General features: G+C 44.5%; 1 protein-coding gene across 1 annotated transcript in view; it reads left to right on the top strand.

Moving 5' to 3' along the window:
- Positions 1-23,884, top strand: part of FRMD4A (FERM domain containing 4A) — a 197,240-nt gene that overhangs the window by 104,068 nt on the left and 69,288 nt on the right. The window contains exons 4-5 of the mRNA XM_054399433.1: positions 7,226-7,318; positions 20,757-20,841. Coding sequence (XP_054255408.1) covers positions 7,226-7,318; positions 20,757-20,841 — 178 coding nt within the window. The remainder of the gene's footprint in view (positions 1-7,225; positions 7,319-20,756; positions 20,842-23,884) is intronic.

Genomic DNA, 23,884 nt, shown 5'->3' with positions numbered 1-23,884 from the left:
ACTATGTCTTGCACCACACCCACCATATTCCACCATGGTTTGCAGTAGGGGTTTTTAAAATACTAATCAGGAAGAGGCTTGCCACACTTATGTTGTTTTAAAAAACCCAAGATTTTCAAGCCAACACTGTGTTCCCAGAGCAGCTGAGTTAGCAGTATTGCTGTCACGAGCCTGCTCCGCTCATGTGGCAGCAAACTGCAAATTATCTGATGGAATAATGATTCAGGATCAGGTAATCAGAGGCTGCTGATTGTACAAACACATCCACACTCATCTCAGCAGTGATCACCCCTTTAGAGACAGATCTTTTGGCAAGCACCTGCCTTGGGTAGCCTAAGGCCATCTCAGGACGCAGGTCCGAGGATGGAGCAATACTCAGCATCTGGCAGGTGCAGGAGTGGGAGCTGAACCAAAGGAGATCTCAGAATTCATCCCATCTCACTGACATAGCAGCTTAGCCCTGTAGGAGATCTCCAACCTGCAACAAAGTAATGTGACTGATTCTCAAAGAGGAACATCAGGAGACACTCAAATTTTTAAAGCAGGAGGAAGAAACTGCTTCTCACCAAGGTGCTTTTTCTTTCTGGAGAGAGCAGGTCATGCAGTGGGCGCTGCCTGATGGGTGCAGGAAAGCCATCCAGGGAAGCCAAAAAAGAGTGAGAGACTTTAACAGCTCCAGTTGCACAGGTTATAAACAAGAAACATGTCAGACTACAAACAGATAGCAGCTGAGCAAGTCCAATCTCAGGTCAGCTGAGTGGGCACAGGGCTCCCTTGGGAGTGCAAGGGGAGCTGATGAGGGGGTGTCAGCAATTAGAGAGAGTCCAGCCTCCCCTGGGGCTCCCGTGTTTAACATGGAGCAGCGTGAGCAAAGATCAGGGTTAGCAATAGGAGGAAGCATGAGAAGCTGACAGAGCCTGTTGAGGCAGTGCTCAAAGATGAACAGCAGATGCAGATAGATGTGCACTGCCTGGACAGGATTTCAAAGGGTGAGGTGATGGCATCTGCTCATTTGGTCACCTCCTTAACTCACAGTCAAGATGGAGCAAAGTGCATTTTAGGAGACACTTAGCCAGCCCAGATGAAAGATTTGGGGACACACCCTCATTAAGTCTAGTAAATACAACCCAGAAACAGAGCAATAAGTTCCAACTGAGATGAAGCTTGATCTGCAGCTCTTGTGCTGTCCCATAGTGAATCTGACCTTCTGACCACTGAGACTTCTTCGCTGCTGCAAAAATAACCTTGACAAAAGTATCTCCTCTTCAGTTGTGAAAAACTTTGCATAGAATTGGTACAAACAGCAATTATTTTATTTGACTGAACACAGACAAAAATATATACTGGAGGGGATGGATTGAGTCTTGGAAACAGATGTCCCATGCCACTTTCAGAAAATAAACTGAGCTGTCTGTACCACAGGTCTTCACCTGCAATGTGAAATATAAGTTAAAAAAAAAAATCAAAAAGTAGGAAAACCAATCTTCTAATGTGCATTTGCAGAGCACCTAGCACACATAAAGCAACCCTTTAGTTCTGAGACAAATGCCTTCAGGGATTTTCTTCTCTTCACTCTTTGCTGACTTTCCATGTAACTTACGTGAAGAGACCTCATCATAACCAGCTAAAACAGTATGAGCTTGGTTTATAAACGTAGTCTGGGGTTAGCTAAATTGCAAGTTTAGAAAGACAAAAAGCCACTAACATATTAAATCAATTCCTCTGTTTAAGAGTGTGAGCCCTATGAGAGTAATTTATTTAGAAATTATTTGGACTGGGGATTTTCATTCATTAGTTGTGGTCTATCATGACAACCTAAGAAAATCAATAGCAACAACCTTTGCGTTGGCAACGTGATAGTTTCTTGTGATAATAGAGGGTCATTACTGCAGTCAGCATGACCAAAATTAGATTGTCAGGCTATTGTGGAGGAGGTCTTCTATTTTAATGATCATAGGAACGTTTTATGGTGTGAGCTGTTAACTGTGGGAGAGCACAGGTCAAAAGGGTGTCCCTGTACAGAATGTGGGGCCAAGCTTCATGTGAAATCAGAAGAGGTATATGCTGGTTGATGAAGACTGAAAAGAAATGGAGAAAGGACTTAATTTTTTTAGTTCAGCTCGTTATGGATCTCCATTAACTGCCCTTTCCCTTGGCATCAGTTCTTTCAGCATTCAGTGAGAGCAAGGGGTTAGGATTACCCTTCTGTTTGCTGCTGTCACCCCATCTGGGCCACAGGCAGATTTTCCGCATCCTTCACTTGTCCTTAGACATGAGTCACCTGCTCTGTGGACAGCTACCAACTTTTGCATCCCACAGCTCCTCCTCTCTCTGGATCCAAACAAAAGCTTATCAAAACCCTTTTGATCCCAGAGGAGAAGCTGCAGAGCAACTTCTTCAGCTAGCAAATACACAGATAAAAACTGCAAGACACTGAGGCCCACAACACTTGCATCCCACACCTGGGCTACAGACTGAACTAAAGTGATAAAGTAATGACAGAGTGATCTTGCTTAGCCTTAGGGTCCTATGGCTGAGAGGGTGACAAGGGAAGAGCAGGGTACCACTCCTTCCTGGAATGCACTCTCATCTCTGGGAACTAGAGGGAAGCCTGTTTCCACCCTGCAGCCATGTGGCAGAGCCAAAATGAGGGACCTGGTGTCCCACATCCTAACTGAATAATGTTCTGCTCTGGTGTTAGACCAGTTCCTTTGTCACACAGCACATCACCTCACAGAGCCTGTATAGATAAACTCATACAGCTCCTTGAGATTTCCAGCCTCTTCAAAAGTATTTCTGTTGAAGGATTAAGACCTTAAACAAGAAAATCTGTGAGCCTAAAAGATGGGGGAGGATTGCTTCTGTCATGATTGATGGAAAAGTAAAATAGTTTATAAGGTTTCTGTTTTCTGAATTGGTCTTCCCCAATGCCCATTCAGTTCAGCATGAGTTTGACACTGGAGAGGCCTGAGCTGGTTTATTGCTCTAAATACCTTTATAACACAAACCAATGTGGATCCACTTCTCAGAAAACTGTCCACTAACCAGTAAAACCCTGTAAACTGAACCACCTGGAGGCAAAAGGATTCATTGGTGTACAACTCTTTATTGAAAGCCCTGATAAAATAAAACAGAACTACATCATGCAATTGACCATATGAACCCTGGGCACCAAAATACATACCCAGTCTGTAACATAAACAGACCTCGTTTATTTTTCTAAAAGCAATTATTTCTTTGTTACTGACACACCAGTTTAACTGAAAATGTGAGTACAACAAATAGAGAACAATTATCTGGCTTCCAATGTTCTTTCTCCCTATAGGCTACCCCAAACTCTTTTCACCATTGTTTGTGAATACAGCGGTATAAGTACCCAAATGAAAAAATCAGTGGTGGTAATGAAACAAAAGCTAATTGGTGACTCTAAATCAAACCATGAAGAAAATCCAGCTAGACACAGGCACGTGTGAACAGGATCCCAGTGCAAAATGCCTAAACTGGTCCATGGGAACAGTCAGGATTACTGCACGCCTCAGGTTATATTGCCCATACTTTTCTTTGTTTTACATGGGATTGTGCTCCATGAATAGTTCTGAAGACAGGAAGACAGCTTCCAGAGCAAAGCATTTTGTGATGTAACAGCACTAGAGTTTGGTTCCCTGATAGACCACATTCACCAGCAGATGCCAGTGAATGTTCACTGCTGCTGTTCTCTACATGCCACACATGCCCCCTTTAAAACAAGGAGTTAGGTGACAGTCAGCAGTGCAAAGTTCTGAGTGATGAAATATTGTAAGTGGTAATTGAGTACAGTGAGCAGTTAGCTTCTGGCAGTGATTTAAGTGACTTTCCTCTTCTGAAGGAGCTTGAGATGCAGATGAGAGTAGTGAAATTCTTCAACTCAGAAATTCAGTGGCAATTAAATGTGTGATTCAGTACACACAACTGTATGTGTGCGGCATAAATGTGTAACCTGCTATGCATATGTGCATGCATGTATTCTTTTTTGTACTGATGATATCAGCCATTTTCTTAATTAAAATGAGGTGAGAATGAAAAGAGCAAAGAAGAAATACCTGGAAGTGACTTATAGTTCTGTGCACCACAGCTTCTCAACTCTTTCTTGTACATGTTAGGCAAACCCAGACATTTCTATTGAATAAACATAGAAGTAGACAGTAAGCCCATTGACAACAAATCAGTCTCGGTAGGAACTGGTGTGTAATGCCATCAGCTGCTGGTGGCTGCTACTTTGGTGATACAAATGCAGCTGGACAGGTTCAGGATAGGATGTCAGGCTTAGTGTGGCTTTTCCTTGCTGTGACAGTGTTTTATACATTGTCCTATATAGTTAAATGCTTGGTTTTTACTTTGGCTAGGAATTGGTGAGCATGTCTAGTTTCAATCTTCATGCATACTCTGACCTTCACAGTTAATTTCAGCCTCCCTGAAACCTATTAAAAGAAACAGAAACATTCAGGACAAACAAAACAGGGAAAAGGACTGGTTTCAAGAAGGGGAATGCAGTGGGTGATGTGGACACCTCAAATTTTTGGGTGCCTAGGCTGATAATCTTTCAACATGGTAAAGACAGGAGTAACAGGTACAAATTGCTACTGGGGAGATTTGGACTGGATGAAAGAAAAAAAAATTCAGCATTTGAACTTTGGAATAAACTCCCAAGACAGTTTCGAGGCCCATCTTGACAGGGTGCTGGGACATCTCATTTAAACTATATACCTTATATATACCCTTATACTACATACCCTATATATAAACTATATTTAAACTATATACCCTGTATATACCCTTATACTATATATATTCTTTCTGAGTAAGAATCCTGAAAGGTTGGAATAGATCATCCTTGAGGTCCCTTCCAACCTGGTATTCTATGAATCTATGAATGTTATGAGACCCTGGAACATTTGTCTTCTACACTAAGCCTTTTTAAAGTGCACATCTGTGCTGAACAGCAGGGCATGATGCAGGGTCTTGAACCAGCACTCAGTGACTGCACTCCAGCAGCAGAAATGATGGAAGGAGACCCCATCATGTTGCATGTCCCGCTACACAGCTTGCTGAGAACAAGACCAGTTTACCCATACACTCAGCCCCATTAACCTGGTCATCTTTCCACATGATCCACACAGGCAGAATCACTGCACAGCACTGTCCCAGGCTGGGCACGCTTGCCCCCAGCCGAGATACTGCAATAGGCACGTGTGAAATGACTAGTTTCACTTGAAAATCTGCAGTAGGTCACGCCTTTCCAGTAGCCATGCTGCTGGCAAGTCTGTACCTCTAGTACACAGTTTGGGCTACACTTTACCTAGAGAGAAAAAGAATAGGAAAAAAAATGTTTAAAAAAAATTACCTAGAGAAAAAAATAGCTAAAAGTTGAAATATTTTGGAGAGGAAACACATAGGTGTCTGGAGAAGGGGACAAAAAAGGGTTTGATGCTTTTTGTACACCAAAAGATGTCCAGGATGTGTTTGAAATGTCCCCAACTCCACATGTGTCACATCTAGTTGAGACTCCTGCAAAATAATGCAAAGGCTGCTTAAGCTGAATGCCTGACTTCTATATGGCAAAATTTGCGGTGAGTTAGCCTCTTAATGAATGTCTGATCCTGAACACAGTGGAGTGATGAGTGGAGCTCACAAGTAATTTTGAATCCCTTAGAGCAAAGCAGCACACTGTACTGAGCACACACGATATCCCAGCTGGTCTCTAAGGCAGCCTGCAGCTGCCTGGGCTTGAAGGTCCCAGAGCAGCCCATCCTCTTATACATCTAAATAACCCAGGGCAGCTGTGCAGAAATTCAAATCGAACTCAGGTGATTCAAAGCCTCCTGAAACTTTGCCCTTTATTTATTTTTCTAGAAAAGATGGAGTGAGTGAGCTACAAACCCAGTTAAACTGCTATAGAGGTGATTCTAAAGGGGCTTCTCAGTTGCTCAAACCACACATGATTCTAAGGGGAAACAGGCAGACCCCTGTGAAAACTGAGTGTGTTTGTTGACAGGGTATATTGTGAAAGCTTGTGGCAACCCTAGAAGTGAATTTGACACTTTTTATTTTTTAAACAAGCCTTTGTTTTTTCTTTTTTTTCCCTTTTCATTTTCAGTGGAATGAAGAGTTGTTCTTGAGGATTAGCATAAGCCAGCAAATAGGCAATAGAATAGAGCTCAGGACATCTGAATTCCATTTCCTGCTTTATTTGCTGCAAGAGTCTTCCCAAAATGACTTAAATTCTCTCTCCTCTTGCTTGTAGAGACAGAAGAGTGCTGAAGGCAAGTGCTGCCTCCTCTTCTGGGTGAACTCTGGTCTGACTGAAATCAACAGCAAAATGTTCACAGGATGCAGCCCTAGCATCACTGAAGGCAACAGCAAAATTCCTGCTGACTTCAGTGGGTCCTGAATTTTACCCTATGGTGTTTCCACAGTGCCTAATTTAACAAGGCCTTTATCTCAGCTGGGGAGTGAGATGCCCCAGTAATACAAATAAGGGTATTTATAAAATATCTCTCTCACATACACAGCACTTGACAATGTGGGGAATGTGACAAAGAACAGAGCTGCTTCTGCCCAGGAAAGCTTCCAGCAGCAAGGCACGAATGGATAAATTATAAGAGAAAATAGCAGAGATAGGTACCATCCAGGCTAAAAAGCAGCATGTGGTAATTGGAGCTGGAACGCTTCATGGAGCAGCTGTTTTTCAGGAGCTCTCTGAAGGAAGAAAAACGAAGGCTAGGCAAACCTAGAGAGGTTATTGCAGGGCTGTGGGTGGTAAATAAACTGTCTGCGGCTGTAGAGTGAGGTTTAGCCTTGAGTGAAATATTGCAGGTGCTGTGGAAACTCTTAACAATGAGGACTTCTAATGAAAATCTTGACAGACTTTTAATGATACGACTGCTCCAGGGGTTTGTAATAAAAAGGTGAAGCTCATAACATTTTGGGCTGTCCTGCATGCTTGGTGCTGCCAGCTTTCACCCTGACAGATTGAACTTTAGCAGTTCGATTCCCAGACTGAAATGTTGCCAGGATGATATCGCCTCCGCTCCTCAAACATTTATTGTGTGGCTTTCAAATACCATGCAATAGTTGAGGGCAAATAGCACAAGCTTCAGTTCATCTTTTGAAATACCTCAGATCTCATTGCCATGAGTAGTAAGAAACCTCTTTGGTGCCAGGCTCAAAACTGTCTCTCTCTTGGCAGGGGACACCTGAACTGGCTTCAGCTGGACCGCCGGGTGCTGGAACATGACTTCCCCAAGAAGTCAGGACCGGTTGTTTTGTACTTCTGTGTCAGGTAAGTGCATGATGGCAAGGCCTTCCCATGGGATACAGCTTCTGTAGAGGCCAAGAACTGAGGTTGTTGGTTTCTCACACTGTAGGAACACCTGTAAACAAACAAAAACTTTTAGCTTTGAAAATTCATCTCACCCAAGTGTAAATAAGTAGTAGCCACACTAACACCCATAGCTGCCCAAGAGAAACCTTGCATGAGGACAAGATCAGATGTTAAATCTTTAAATTTTTATTGGTGAGTTTTGAACTGCTTTGCTCTGACTGCAGAACAAAGACCTCTTTCTGCCAGAATAACCAACCTGAGCCAGCCACCTGGCACTTCCTTGCTGGTGAGCCATCCATTTCCTCTGGATTGTGCCCAGGGTGTGCATTATGCCAGGGACCAAATTGATTGCTGCTTAGCTGTGTCCTCTTTGCCTTCTGGACTCAACCACATAATGGTCTAATGAATTGCTCAAAACCAGCAAATGGCATTTCTGGACTGGACCAGACTAGGAAGGATTTAATGAAGGTTATGCCAGGTTGGGAGAATTTCTCTTCATCTGGGAATTTTGCAAGGAGCTGTTAATGTTTGGAAGATGATAGAAGCTGTCAGTGCTCTTGTGTACACAGCATCTTTGCTTCCAAGGCATCTTTGCTTCTGAGAAGACAAACTTGCTCTTGCATCTTTAAAACACCCAGAGAGAGGCTGGGGTGTTGGAATGGCATATGTACAAAATTAGGTTGAGGGTTTTGACTTACTTTTAATGGATAGCTTATGTCTACAACTAGCCAGTGCAGTGTTACTGTGTCTTTTTCTGTTAGCCTTTCCACTCCGGTGTTACATTACATCTGACATCACTCGCCTTCATTTCATAGTACCCGCAAAAAACGAAGACCTACTTTTGAGTTTCTTCCCCCGAGTGAAGCTTCTTTTCCCCACATAGTGATTGTCATTCATTTAACTTCAATTACAAGGGAGGCTTCTCAAGAGAAGAGGCTCTTTGTTCTGTGATGTCCCCGTATTTAGTGGTGGAAATATCTTGGGACAAAAGAAGGCTGCACAAAGCCCCATGACTCCAGAACTGGCCTGCTGTCTCTCCCAAAAGAAGAGCTTAGTGTACATTTCGGGTGCTTCAGACCACAAGGGTAGATCCAGAGCTGAACATTTCTAGTGTATATGATACAGAGTCACCTGCGCTTAGAACTACACAAAATTGTGGGTGCTCGTCTGCAAAAGTGTTAGACTTTTTTAACAAGGCCACAAAACTCACCAACCAAACTCATTAAAAACACAGCAGCTTTGTTATCAATCATCTTGCCTATGGGCCAAATTAAGGAGTCCATGCTAGGGCAGGGATCCCACAGAAAGCAAGGAAATCTCTGACTGAGCAGGAGCTGAATGCAGATTTTAGCAGTGGAACTGCTAACTGTGTGAAAGTCAGTGCTACTGAGCCACTCTCATATTCATTTCAAAGACCACTCAACAAGCATAAACATTGCCATTTGCATTGTTTTATGGAAGTTGGCAGCACAACAACTCTTGGACAACTTGTCGGAGACAAGTCATTCTAGCAGGATCTTAGCCAAGGACTATGGATCCATACAACAGTTAGTAAATAAGTGACCTCTCCTGTTCCGGAATTGTAATCCATAGAGGAAAAGCCAGTGTTCAGTATCTGAAAAGTGAGTGTGTAAAAAACAAACCTACCATGGTTTGTACTGGTTTTTGTGGTGGTAATGAATGGATTGTCACACTGAGTTACAATTTGAAATGGACTCAAAAGCCAAATGCCTCAAAGAGTTAGGAATGGCATTAATTTACCACAGCTTTTCTACTGCATTTTTTCCTCTGTGGATATCAGATGCTGGCAAGAAGTTGAAGAAGTTTCCCAGCATTGAAAGAGTTCTCATGTCCATCCCCAAATCTGATATGAGCAGAAGGCAGTTGGAGAAGACATTGACTTCAACCAGCTGGCTGAAGTTGGAAAGGCCCCACATATCTGTTACTAGGGGTTTCAGTTCTGGTCTGGGAACTAAAGTGAAGGCTGAAGGAGTGGTTGTGAAAAAACTCACAAATACATGGAATTTTATTTTGACAATCTTGGGGTGCACAGCAGCTTGCAGAGCCATCTGTGCTATAAACAGAACATTCCTTCCCTCCTGCTGCCACGAGCTGGAAAGCAGAGATAACTGACTCTGTACTGTGCCTAATTACAAATGTTTTAATTAAGGGACTGGGTGCCCATGACACCTACTGCATCATTGGTAAAGCCTTGCTTATGTTTGCAGATGCCTCTCTTGCATTATTTTTCCAAGCACTGCAGCTGAGAAAGCTTAGGATGATGCTGGAGGTCCTAATTGGGGAGATAGTAATGCACATAACTGGATGTGCCAGATGTTCGTTGCAGGGAAATCTGTTTACTCTATCAGGATTTAGTAATCATGTGAGGGTTTTCCCTCTAGTCAAAGCAATACACTATTTAACCACACTGGGTAACTACTGAAGGCATGAAGCTTCAGGCAAGAACAGTAAATGGTCTTTTGTAAAGAGGAGAAGCTACAGAGGAACTATTTTCACCTTTTACGTTACTATGGAATTTTTTTACCCTTAATATGCCTGGAGCAATGTTGATGGGCAGCATGCCAGCTAAAGATTGTTGTAGATTTTAGATCGCTCTAAAAGTACATGTAAAGGAAGCTTTTAAGCAAAGGCATCTTGGAAGAACTGAAAATAGGAAATTTCCTGAGCTTTGTAGCATGAAATTCTCCTCCCTTATTTAAATCTCTGTAGTATTGTTGAAGTTTCATCTTTTGACACACATTTCCTTGGTGTTTGACATTGTTGAACATTGATGTCCAGTCTCTTTACTTTCTTCTGTAATCAAAGACTAAAAATTTCACAGCACTGTGTCAAAGAAAGAGGATTTTATAAGGCTGTTCTTAGCATGAGTTCAGATGAAGTTGCTTTGACCCTTGTACACTTGCACAGATAACCGAAGCCTTCAGGTTGTCATCCAGTGCTCCTCTGGAAGCTTTCCACTGAGAACAATACAGAAATCTAGGAAGCAATCAAAACTGCTTGGGCAGCTGTGAATTGCCCCATGGCAACTGTGCAATATTATTTCATGAGACTGCTAATATCTGTTTCTATAGCTTTAAAGCCATACATGAAAGCAAGAGGCAGTGCCATCTGTCTTGCAGAGGAGGTAGGACCTCTGGCAACAGACTGGAAGTCATATTTGTTCTTATCCTAGAATTAGCTTCCCTGGGTGGCTTTCTAAAGCCCTAGTCACTTGGTTATTGGTGAAAGTCATTCCCTGCCCCAGAGGGTTTATAGTGCAGATAAACCAAGTCAGATCAAAGTCACAGCTAAAGTCCAGGAGACCCAAAGGATGGGGGTGAAAGAAGGAGGGACTGCTTGACTAGCAATTTTACAGAGGTGTTTTGAGACCAGAAGAGGACAGTGAAATTGTACCTCACAACCAACATGAGCTACATGGCAAAGGACAGAGAAACCTAAGTAAAGTGTGGAGACACAGGCAGCAAGGAAGACAGCAGCAAACAGCTAGCAGAGGTTCAGATGAAAGTGGTTGTCTTTTTGGCAGGGAAGGAAACATTTTGCTTTGACTCAAACAGGAGAAGGAAAGCAAAGTTACTCCCTTTGCATAAAGCTTTGGGGTGAGAGAGAACCAGAGCATAGATATGTTTGTTCACGGAAAGTTGGCCAGGCTTCGCAGTGAATTCTTATCACCAAACAATAGCCTTGTGGGACTAGCAATCCTTAGCTAGGGAACCACCAGCATGGGTCTGAGCTCTTTATCTTCTGGGTGTTTGTCATGCTGTTAGCTTATATGAACAAGTTCAGCAAACAGAATTGACTTCACTGGTGGATCTTTTCCCAGGAATGAATGTATGTGTTCCCAGGGTAGCTCCACCAGCTAACCAGTGACAAGTCACTGCAGAAGTCGTCACACTGAATCAGAACATCTCTCATGTGGAAAGGCATGGAAAGAAATGTGAAATAAATCCTCAATACACAAATACATTGTGGGGCAGTTTGTATCCATGGCCCAGCAGTATTCCCACAAAGGAATGCCTGTGTCCAGCAGCGTCTGGCATGTGTTCATATGTACTGGCTAGGCTGAAGTCAGCACGGGAGCCATGGGTGCTCAGGACTCTCAATATTGAGGCCAGATGTTTTGTCAGGTTACCACAGTTACTACAGAACAAAGTGGCCTTAAATAAGAAACCAGCACTGAAACACAGTATAAAGCTCATGCATGTCACTGCTTCCTTTAAGCTGAAGAAACTTTGCTCTCTGTGCACTGGTGGTGGTCCAGGTCAAAGGCAGGTGGGGCAGATGTCTGAGATAGGACTCACCACACCAAACTTGAGGTGTCTGTTTGGTATACAGCTCTATGTCAGGGTTAAATAGTGCAGCTTCCCTGTATAACCACTGGAAAGAAATAGGCAATTTTCAGGAAAATTCATCTGACATATTTCATATGACTGCTTTGGAAGTTCTGTAAGTTGCAATCTAAAGTACCTGTGTTTCTTGACTGACCTCAGACCCCTGTTCAGATGTAGTCATCCATATTGTAGCTACTTCTTCTCACCTGATTAACCCCCCTTTGTGTACATCAAGGGCAGCCTACAAATTCAGAATATTATTTCAAACAGGGTTGGCACAGCCAGCTACCTCACAGCAGATTTCAGCTCCTAATGAGGCCTTATGCTATTTTAGTTTTCCAGCCCTCCTTTGTAGCCAGTCTTTAAACCTGTATTCCAGGACTGATGTAAAAAATCAAAGAAGCGGGAGACCATTTGGAAACAGATGACTCTGAAAGGGAGACAGTGGTTGCTATTATAGATTGTTCATAGCACTAGATGGAATTTACAACTTGTTGCTGAAATGTGTTGCTGCCTCCCACCCTGACCAGAAGACATGCATGGAGTGCAGACTGAGGGCACCCTGCTCCCAACTTCTCCAACACACGTGGCAATCCCAGCACACCATGGCTGTATGTGTGACTCACTTCCACTCGGCTTCCTTCTCTTAGAGAAATTAGATTAGGGGTGGTGATGACAGCAGCCTGCTGCAGCAAGAAGAGTGGAATAGAGCCACAGTAACTTAGCCAGAGCAATTTATGTGTCTCATATAATGGGCTGCTTCTCCATCCACAGCCCTCCCCACCAGAGAGGAGTATGTGGTGTTCTACTGCTTTGCTTCAGACAGGGAATGAGGAATCACCAGCTCCTGTTTCTCCTCGCTGAGGAGGATGAAGGATCAGGTTTACAGGTACTGCAGAGAGAGACCCAAGGAGATTATCAAATACATCCATTTTGCAGCCAGGAGAGAGGGAGAGAAGTGGCAGAGCTTACTCCAACCCATGGAAATTCTTCATCTCTACCTGACAGCATGCAGGAGAAGGTGCTGGGGAAAAAAATCATGTGTACACAAATTGCTCTGCCCTTCCCTGGGCATCTGCTGACCCCTCTGCAAGGGGAGATGCAAGATAGACAGTACCAGACCTGACTTTGGCAAGGAGCTTGATCATCCCAGAAGAGTTTAGGGAATTGCCCTGAGATATTTCAGGTGCTCTGTCTTCATCCTCCTGGCTAGTCGTCTCTGCTCTGAGCTACCTTCCAGCTGTGCTGTCTCCCTCACCTGCTCTCCCTGGTACCACTGAATAGGTGAGTCCTCACACCAAGCTTGCAGGCAGTTGATGTTATGTGCAAGTGGAGACAAAGAGTCATCTCCTGTTCACATTATACCTCTACAGCTCCATCCACTGCTGGGATGCCGTAGAAACAATAGCCAAAAAAGTCAGGATATCAAACCTACATAAACATCCCAGTCCAACTAAATTTCTTTGAGGGGCTTCCATGAGTTGCTCTGGTACCATTACCTTTAAGACTGGTAAAGCTGTGCCATAAGCCAGCTCTCTTTGTACAGCATGTGTTTTGCTGGTTGGTGTTCATCAGCTGTGCGTACGTGAAGCAGGAGGATCTCAAAGGCCAGCAGCCCTTCAAACCCTCCTCCCAGCCAGCCACAGTGTAAAAATACAGCCACTCAGACCTTGTTTGTGCTGGAAGACAAGGCTCCCTGCAGACAATTTATTGCAGTCTTCTCAGGGTGGCCCCCTACTCTGTTCACCCAGGGGAAGGTGTAATAAATTGCCTGTGGGGAGGCTTTTCTCCTCAGAGTCTCTTTAGAGAGATGAGAAACTTCTGTCCAGTCAGAAGATTTACTTGTGTGAAAACTGACCTTTGCTTGAGGAAGGGAACTAATGGGGTTCTGCTACTTAGCACACTGCTCTGAGCTAAGTCATCCATTACACACACGTCTTAATAGTAGTCTGGCTCTTGAGTCCCATAACATCATTTCTGTTTTCTGCTTAACTGAGAATATATTTGTCTAAGTGAGCTGTGTTTGGAGAAGGGGATAGCTTGTTTTTCCCTTCCAACAGCCACCTGAGAGGGAAATAAAAAAGCAGCATTTAAAAAATTTGTTGATTTAAGCCACATTTTGAATATGTTGATGCTGGCGGCATTGTCTTGTGTAATTTTGGAAAGCATTTAGACAGGATGATAGGTACCATACAGAAATAATGGATGCTGTCAGTGTAAGATTTGTACCTAATTTGGATCAAGCAGCAACAGCTATGTTAGTGCCTACACACAGATTCCCTCACTGGGTCAGAGTCATGCAGACATTTTTGTCATTTTCATTGCAATTTGTGCATATCTACCTTACACCAGGGGGTGTGATTTGCTGTCATCAGTGAAGCAAGCAGAAAGGTCTGCTATCAGAGGTCCCATTGCTGTGCTACGAAACAAAGAAGGAGGTAGAGGGAGTGAGTGAGTAAACCACATGCCAGCTTTCACAGCCGAGCCATACCCTTGTGTGCTGCTGACAACACGGTGGACTGGCTGGAGGGATTTCTGTTCCTCAGATGGTTCAAGATCTTCAGATCTACAAGTACTGAGGGATGGTGTTATGCAAGACAGTGCACTCAGCAAGTTACTTCTAATAGCCAAGGTGTCACTCTGACTAAGGATCAAAGAGCAAGAAAGAGCTGGGGTGGCACTCAGGAGAGTGTGGGGAAATTCCCTGGCAACTGAGGGAGAGGAAGGTAGGAAGGTAGCATGCTTCTGTGATCCAGTCACTGCTCTCACCCTGCACCTGGAACAGATAACCAGAGCTGCAACAAGCCTTTTTGTTCAAAGATGTACTTCTCTTGCAAGTTAAGCTCCACAGGACACTTCAGGGGTGGTGTGATTTGCTGAATACACAGAGCTGGCTTATGGCTTGGTCAGGCCTGGTTCCCCACCAGGTATGATCACAAAGGGCCCACAGCAGTGAGGTTAGTGCCTTTCCAGGTGAGGCTTGATCACAGAATCACAGAATCAACCAGGTTGGAGGAGACCTCCAAGAGAGGAATGTGCATGCATTACTACCTCAATTCCTTCCCCTTTGTATGATGATATTGAAATATTTTGTGGTTTGCAAAGACTCCCAGGTGTACAGTCTGGAACAGAGGAAGAGAGCTGGTCTCTACATATTCCAAAGCAGATCCCTTAGTGTTTTATACATGGAGAAGATAAGGCACAGGAATGAGCGAAAGTCCCCAAAGGACAAAGTTTTCTGGGAGTTCAATAAGCCAACCTCTTACAGCCACTGAGAAAAATGAATGGGTGATGAGTGAAGGTACAAACAGCTTCAGAGTGCACTACAGCTCATAGGAAAGAGAAAGGAACAGGCTCTGGTTCAGCATCCACAGGGATTTTGTTAACTGCAATTCCCTCTGCTCCTGGGATCATATTCACCTCCAGTTTCATGGCTTCCTTGCAGTGAGGTAAAAGTTGACATAGGTCCTGTCCTCTGCGTACCCGTCCCAGCTGCTGGGTGAAAGAGGCCAGAGCATGGCACCAGAGAAGATGACAGGATGTGGGATCAGAATCAAAATGAATGCAGAAGGGGAGGTAAATGGAGCTTTTTAGCTGACTTCCATTCCTGGCTGATTACTTAACAGTCCAACTATTTAGCATGACCATTGTCTGCTTTAAGTGTCTGCACATAAAAGTGCACACCCATGACTATTAGCAAATAGGGTTGGAAGGTAAAAGGAGCTCTGCAGCCTGAGCTGCTCAGAATATTCATTTGGGATGAGACACTGGACATAATGACATCTGCATTTATGTCCATTATACCAATGTATGTGATTTTTCTTCTCCTGGTTTGCAAATGGCCTCGCATTTTTCACATTATCCTCTGAGGTTTTGAATGACATGGTGAGGCATAATGAGCCAGACCCCAGGATGGATGAGGCAGAAAAGGGGTCTTCTCCTTTATCCATTGCTTTGTAATAATGAAATTAGAGTCAGACCATTGACAGAACCATTGAAGTCTACTGACAACTCTGTCCTGAATCCTAAGCCGAATGGAGTCATCTGGGAAGGACATGGGAGACACCTCTGCCCATTTCAATCCTTTCATCTTGCAACTAGATTTCCCACCTAGGGCAGGAGGAAACACTGGGGAAGGTGACTGCACATCAAAACCAAAATCCTTTTGCTTCGTTATCACTTCTTTCATGAAATCTCTATTTTCCTCTTTCATGGTAAAAATAATGTTTTCACCAGGGGGAAGAAGAGCCCTGGTGGATTGTTATTCTGGAATTTTTCCCCATTCCTATTCTTAATAAGCCCTCCCTGCATGGAGGCAATATCACAGGGCTGCAGGGGAGGTAGCAAATACTGAGTCTCCAGCTCCTGCCCCTTGGAAAAGTCAGGAACTCATTCAAAAAGCACTGCCCGCATTGTTATCATGGTCACTTTGATCAGCAGCAAGCATCTTCAGCGCCATGCTTGGTGTCCCCATCACAGCCTGACACTCACCTCTGCTTTGACTGACCCTCTCACACAGCACTGTACCAACACACCAGAGACACCCACATTGGCATGGCCTTCTGCCAGCTCCCTCCTGTGCCCCACCCCACTACTGCCTTCTTCTAAAAGCAAGGCTTCTGAGGAGTGGGGCTCAATAGCACAGTAACAAGAGAGTGCTTTGCTATGCCCTGGCTCTCCAAATGACAGAGGGACCCTCATGCCTCCAGTTTCAATTTCTTGTTTTTTCTGGTAGAGGCAGTCCTCAAGAAGATGTTGTTACTTACTGAAGCCAAATGTTGAACTACTTTTGAGGACTTCCAAAATCCTTTCAATATTTTCTTCTAATTTTCTTTGAAGAAAAACACCATGGCACTAGAATGGGAATTTTGGAGCATTTCTTTCCGGTGATAAAATGCTTTTGTTGTTGGATAAAAGCCTTTTGGACCAACCGGTGCCCACCAGAGTCAAACCACAAAAGTAGGGTGAAATCACTGCCCCAGGATAGCTCTACACCTGAAGCAAGATAAAAAAGAGCACAGTGAAGTATTTTCACTGGTTGTCAGCTTCTGCTTGAAAATAAGCACAGGGGCTTGTGTTGTCCAGTGCTAGGACAGCATATTAACAGAGTCAGGAACTCAGCTGCTCAGAGCCCAGTCCCTGCGAGGGGATAGACAGACAAGTTCAGGCTGACAGGATATGTCCAGGGCTGTATACTAAATGTTTTTTACCTGACAGTTTCTCTTGGTGTGTGGAAATTGAGTGTGTCTCATTTTGTCTCTCACTGTCCACACAAGCACACCACCAGCTCAGGTGCTTTTGGAGGCCATTTCTCTTACAGTCTTCAGGCCTCCTATCCCCACTCACAGGACAAAGCACAAGTGAACAAGCATCCTCCCAACACTGCTGATTTTTGCCCATATACACACTCCCAACTGGGTTCATATATGAGGCCAGCAGAAGCAGCCAGGGCATTCTCCATCTGCTGAAGAACCAGAGTCCAGCTCCCAGCCAGGCATTTCTCTCTTCTGCAAGTCAGAGGTGAGCAAGCGTGCCATGCAAAGGAGAAAGTACAGTAGTGCCAGTTTCCCATCACCTAAGGATCAGGAATTTCCACAGCTACTTCTCACAGGCATTGCCATAGAAATGAGAATTGCTATTCATCACAGCATGAGGGGGCTTAAGCTGTCTCAGAGCAAGTTGTCAGTTAACCAGTGCTTAATAGAGAGCAATCTGATCAGTATGAGACATGGCCTCACAGCTAAAAAGCCTTAAATGTTTCAGATGCAGCAGCTTCTGAAGTATTCCAAGGTATCTCTGCAATACTGGTTTTCCTGCTGCTGAGAGGGAGTAGTCAGAGTAGGCACTTAGTGTTCATTACCCAGCATAATATTCACTGGTCTATTTAATTAATGCTTAGAAAATGTACTTGATTAATGAAAAGCTACTGGGGGTGGGGAGGCATGAGGCATGCAGAAGCAGAGGAATAACACTGGCATATCTTCTAAAAATTCAAGAATTATTTCTTTGGTTTCTACAAAGTCTTGTTGCATGCACACAATTTTTCGTAGCAACAGTTGCTGGCTATCCAGGATCCTCTTCCAGGAGCTGCTTGAGGAAAAACTCTTTGTTGGTGTATGGCAAGAGATGTAGGTAGTGAAGCTGAAGTGTTGGACACGTTGTACTGCCTGTTTCTCTGTCCAACCCATCCAGTATTTCCTGGATATATCAGCTTCACACCACATGGAGGAATGCTGCTCTCAGGGGAGTCCTTAACAGAAATCTGAGACTTACCCCTTAAAATTGATGAAAATATGCTGTAAGAAAGGGCCAACAGGCAAACCAAGCAGAGGGGCGAAGAGGATGGAGGAGTATTTTCTAAACACAACACAACAGCTCCAAGCAGCCTAAAGGTTTTCTGAAGGTCAGAAAGGAAACTGGTGTCCAAATCAGGAATTTACCCCAGAGTTTTCACTTGGTTCATTGCCTTATCAGATGGATGCTTTTTCCTGCCACCTTAGTCACTGACATTGGTCACTGTAAAGTGCAGATTCCTTCACTGTATTTAGAAAAGGTGGTAACAAGAGGAGGTCTGACAGATTCACAACCAGTGCAAAATAGGTGTCTTTACCTCCCCTTTCTGTTGTTGCAGCATAAGCTGTGAATTCAGGGCAGTCGGCCCCAGTTTGGGTTTTCTGAGCTTGCCACATAGAAAATCCCACAAGAGTTCTCTGCAAATCTGTTTTCTTTTAAGTAGCACCAATTTTCTGATGCACATTTTCCATTAGTCTGGGTGCATGTGTGAGAGCCAGTAGCTTCCCAGCACAGTCTCCATTCTGGAGATCACTTGAGAAATTGCTTTTCTTTGTGAAGATGAAGTATCATGTGCAGGCTCTGTGCTCTCAGAGACTCAGTTTTGTACAGAAAATTATTGAGGTATGTGTCCTTGTGGAAGGCCTTGGGAAAGCTCTTTGCAGCCTTAAGAAATGCAATATTGCCCTCTAGTGATGATGAGGATGGTCTCATTTGATCCAATGAAACCAAAAAGCATTCTGGCTAACTTTCACCAAGATGCAAAAATTGAATAAATGTTCCCATTATCTTCTGGCTCTGAAATTAAAGATGCTACCATCACAACTTGGAAAGCACTGGCAGAGGTCACAAGCAGAGGAGGTTCTTCAAGAATCATCACATTCATAAAATTATCATTTTTCTCCGTGAATTCATCAGATGGAAATCCAGCTGAACTAACTCAAAGAGCAAATTTAGTAAGAAGATGCCTTTATAAATGTAGTATCTTTTTTTGCATTTTTAAAGCCAAGTATATTTTTATTTGGGGAAAAAAATGAGAGAGAGAGAGGCAATTTCAAGGAGGTGAAACCCAGTGGAAAACAGGAAAGGTGTGGGGGGGAACAAGAATAAAATGTTTAAATTTTGTGGTTCTTCATTCAAATATGTAGGGATTTTATTTGGGTTTTATTTTTATTTCTGATTTGAACTCTTCAGAAGTGGAAAAAGGAGGGATAATTACAAGAGCAGATGAACAAGAGCTCAAAATATTTCACTTTAGTGAGTAAGTAGTCGGTTATATCTGTCAGGAAAGAAACTATTTTGAAGAGTCTTCAGAAGACACTTAGGAGCACTACAAAAATTTGACCTTTACCCCTAAGAAGGTTACATTTAATGCCCTCAATTCTGCAAATACCTCAACACCCACAAGCCCTACAGTGTTTGTGTGAAGCCCCAAGAGTGTCAAAAGGTCTCTCAGCTCCACTCCCAGACAGTAGGGTCAGGGAGCAAGGTCTCCCTGTAACTGGACCCTGGATTTTAACCCAAATTTCTAAGGTATCTTTCTTTTAAAGTTTCTGATGCAGACAGCATTTCCCTGGCACCTTTCTCTATTCTATTTGTCTGTGACAAAGCACGATAGCACTGGAATTTATGTAAGAAATGTTGTTGCCACTGTACTGAAGCGTAAAGATTGCTGTAAAACAGGGTGAACAGGCAGATGTTTTCTTTGTTGGGTTTTTTCCCCCCTGCTTTAAAACACAAAGTAAATGCAAAATTCACCTTAATCATTTCCTAAACCTAAGCAGGCTTTCTCTGTTACTACAGGAAGGCACAATATACTTAACATGTATCAGTCACTAACTTTGACAGTATCCTGAACTCTTTTTCCCCACAAGGTCACTAGACAGAATTAAGGGCTGGCATCTCAAAATCATTTTTGTTGGAAAAGCCCTTTTAAGGTCATCAATTCACAGAATCACAGAATATATCTGGTCAGAAGTCCAACCATTACCTAACTATCAAGTTGGTACTAAACCATGTCCCTCAGCACCACAGAGTCAATTCAAGTCAGCGGCAAAATTCTCATAAAGTTCTCTGCTCATGGATCCAACCATCAAAGCAGGCAGAACATGGGGTACAAAATAAAATAGTACATATCATGGACTTTCAACATAATTGTAAATATTTGGGATAATCAGCAATGCAATTGAGTGGGTGTTTCTGATGCTGAGGTTTGGGCTAGTCAGCCTGTCAGCTTTCTGCTGAGTTCTGATGACCATAGCTGCTACATGTTAGCTGCTAAAATATGTAAGCAGATGGCTTTACAAAACGTGTCTTATACAGAGCTGAAGTGGACATGGAAGGAAGCCACAGGAGGATTTTTGTCAGTGAACATTCTACAAGACACAGGTCAACAGCACAAAAACGGGCAGGTTAGGGTTAGAAGTGAAGAAGATAGGCCAAAATGTGATGGAGAAAGCAAATTTTACAGGCAGAGTAAAGGATTAGTTGAAGTTTAAAAACGAAACAAAAGATTATTTAGACAATCATCCGCTTGATGACCCATTGCCTTTGGTATGGCTGGGGTAGGTGTGACCAATGATGTCGTGGAGCAGGCACAAGCCGTTTGCACCACCCCAGTCTGCCATAAGCAAAGAAACTGAATTTTTAGTACGCTCATCATGACTCCTCTGACCACATTTTTCATGTAATGAGTGCATTTTCATGTTTTGCCCTAGCTTCATCTTGTGTCTCACCTTTCTTGCTTTCCCTTCCAGGTTCTATATTGAAAGCATCTCCTATCTAAAGGACAATGCCACCATTGAGCTGTTTTTCTTGAATGCCAAGTCCTGCATCTATAAGGTAAGGGCTCGGGGAGCTCTGAGTGGCACTGGTCTGGGCTGAGACTCCAGGGTCTGCATCCCCGACCCAAAACTGACATTGTTCACACCGTGACTTCAAGGTACAACCTCTATTTCCTCCTCGTCGTCTGACCCTCTCTCAGTCCCCTAATTACCCCGGCCAGCTTCCCTATTGGAAGTAACTGTTACGGTTGGCAGCAGGAAATCCGCAGCTGCTAAAATTATCAGCTGACTTGTATTTAGAAGGAAATGCCTGGGTTTGTGTTAAAAAATCAGCGCGGTGGAGGCGTTGGGGCCGGCGCTGGGCGGAGAGGGTGTTGTTAGTAGTTCCCACCCGAAGAGGGCGCCAGTGGCCGCGCGGGCTGCGGCGCGGGCGCCATCTTGTGGGCGTCTGGGTAGGGGGCGGTGGCGTCGGGGAGTAAGTGCGGATGATGGGAGCGGTTAAGTGTAGCAAAAAGCGTGCAAGGGAAGCGTGAGAGAGGCTGAGTGCGGCAGTGGAGCTAGGAATGGTGGCTGAGTGTGTGAGGAGTGTGGAACTGCACACGGGTAACTGAGCGTTTGTGTAGCTGTGAGGGTGTTAGGGGTGCATATGACTACGTTTGTGACAGTGTGGGCCAGAGAGTGACTGTGCAGCTGTGTGGGGGTGGTGGGAAGGGTGTCTATAGGTGTGCGCTGAAGATCACCCTGCGCAGGAACAAGTCACGCATGGGGAAGTTTTGTTTTGTTTTGTACCCTGCCTGGTAGGCTATTGAAAACACCAGCACTGTAACTCAGAGCTGCCCTTTGCAAGGCATTCTGTGTGCCAGAGATAAGGGTGTCCTGGCACAGCCTCCACCTCCCTGGCAGGGCACCACCACAGGGCTGCCAAACCGATCCCTCCCATGCCACAAGCCAGCCTTATGAGGGAAGAGGTGGGGCCCAGAACACACTGAGGTGGAGGCTGGCTGCATGCAGACTCAGACAGGTGGGCTGGGTGAGCGGCTCGATGCGTGGGACTGCAAAAGGGTTTTCAGCAGCTGGGGTTCCCTGGGAGGATCCCTTCTACGTCCATCTGTGCTGGCAGAGGCTATTGCCAGTGACTCACCTTCCATCTGCCAGAGAGGAAGTAGTAGGAAAAGACAGCTGTAGTCGGGGAGTGATTGTACCACCACACCACAACCCTCAGCCGCTTCGTAACCTGCTAACCAAGCTACCTTACACTGAATCTGTAGCCTTGCTTTCTGACATCTGCATGTCCTAAAATCCAGGGGACTAACTTTGCATCCCTTGAAATGCAGGGTAACAGCCAGAAAATGCCTTTTTCTCAGTGTCCTGGAAAGAGGCAGGGGTGCAATTAGGTGTGCTTAGTCAGCCCTCTCCAGCAACAAGCTCAGTAAGCTTTTGGTTCCTGGGGAAAGTTCCTTTTTGAAGTATTGCCAGGAAAAGCTTACACTGTTGTTCTTTTTTTGGAGAATGCTTCAGAAGAAAAAGAGGAGGGAGGGGGAAAAAAAAAAAAGACAAAAAAGTGCCTCCAGATCTAGGTTGGTCTATTTCAGTCTGACCTCTCCTGAAACCATTACTTTGCACATTTGAGCTGACTGTTATCTCTATCCAAAAATAGCCCTACTGGATTCCCAGCCTCCCATACAGGTCCTCCCTGCTTTGCCATCCAGCCACAGTAAACTATGCTGTGCTATTTAAAAAAGGCACTAGATTTGAAAGTTGGGTGCAAAGTCTCTGCTAAGCTAGAGGGCATGCACCCAGCCCATATGCCTGGAGGATTCATCTAGGTGGAAAGGCAGATTCAGTGTCTAAGCTCAGCCAGATCTTGTCATCCCTGCAACTAGCAGATGATGTTGCATGCTCCCAAACCTTGAAAGCTTCCCTGTTGCACCAAATCATTCCTTGTTGGACTTCCCTTGGAAACCTTCAAGCTAGATTCCCCTGTAGAAAGACCACAGTGTGCGTGATGTAAGTGTAGTTATGCACTTATGGTATGTGCTAATGCTATGCTAGCTGATTTTCCAGGCACACATCCTCAGTGTTCCCATGCCCAGGGCTGCTCAGATTGGGAAAGAATGAAACAGTTGCCAGCTGGCTCTGCACTGGGTGCTGCACTCCTCTGGCTGTGCCCACTGCCCCTCCTTGCACACCCACATACCCAAACCTTTGCACAGGACAAACAAGCCACTTTTGCTCAGAAAGGCCAAACCACATTTGTACTACCAAATGAGACAGTGCTTGGCATCAGGTGCTACCTCTTGATCAGTCAGGCTACTTAATTACTAGCACATTCTGGCACAGGTTTTGGCCTGTGCCAACTAGCCCTATCCCAGGCATTGCCTGGTCGCTGTTCAGGGAGAGCACCTGTTCTCAAAAGGCAATACAGCTGAGGTAGCCCCGTCTAGGACCCAGGGAGGAAGAGTGTTTAGTCATGAGCTATACTGTGCCACGTATCCTTGGGGCAGGAGAACAGTATAGGCTTGCCATAACATTGGCATTGGTTGAAGAGGCAGGTGTTTCCATGAGATGTCCTTGGTGCTTCAAGATGGGAGGAAGACCAGGCACCCTGGTTCTACTCCACATTGCTCCTTGCTATGGGATATGCCTGGCTGCTCCAGCCTGGCTCTGCCTGCAGCTGCATTCACAACTCACACCAGTGCTTCCCTTGGCACACACACATCATCAGGGCAGGTGCCTGCCTGACTCAGGCAGTTCAGCTTAAGCGCAGACGGTGTGTTTTATTACCCGTAGCAGAGCTGCTCCTCACTCCCCGAGGAGTTGTTGTGAAGGAGGTGAAGGGAGTGCTTATTTTAAAAAGCTGGCACTAGTGAAAGCCAAGGACACCTGGATCTTATCCTCTGTTTTGTTCCCTTTGTTTTTGATTTTGCCAGAGACAAGCCAACACAGCAACTGTGGCTTGTAAACGAGGTGTGGCCATGACTTGGCTGGAGCTATATTGAGATGACTTGTTTCTTGCCAGATGAAGTAAAATATTTAAAACAGCAGCTTAAATAAATACAAGAGAAAAGCCACCACAAGAGTGAGCTGAACAGTGACCCAGT

This window comes from Indicator indicator, chromosome 3 (assembly GCF_027791375.1).
Source record: "Indicator indicator isolate 239-I01 chromosome 3, UM_Iind_1.1, whole genome shotgun sequence".
Lineage (NCBI taxonomy): Eukaryota > Metazoa > Chordata > Aves > Piciformes > Indicatoridae > Indicator > Indicator indicator.
This window is presented reverse-complemented; position numbering and strand designations above follow the sequence as displayed.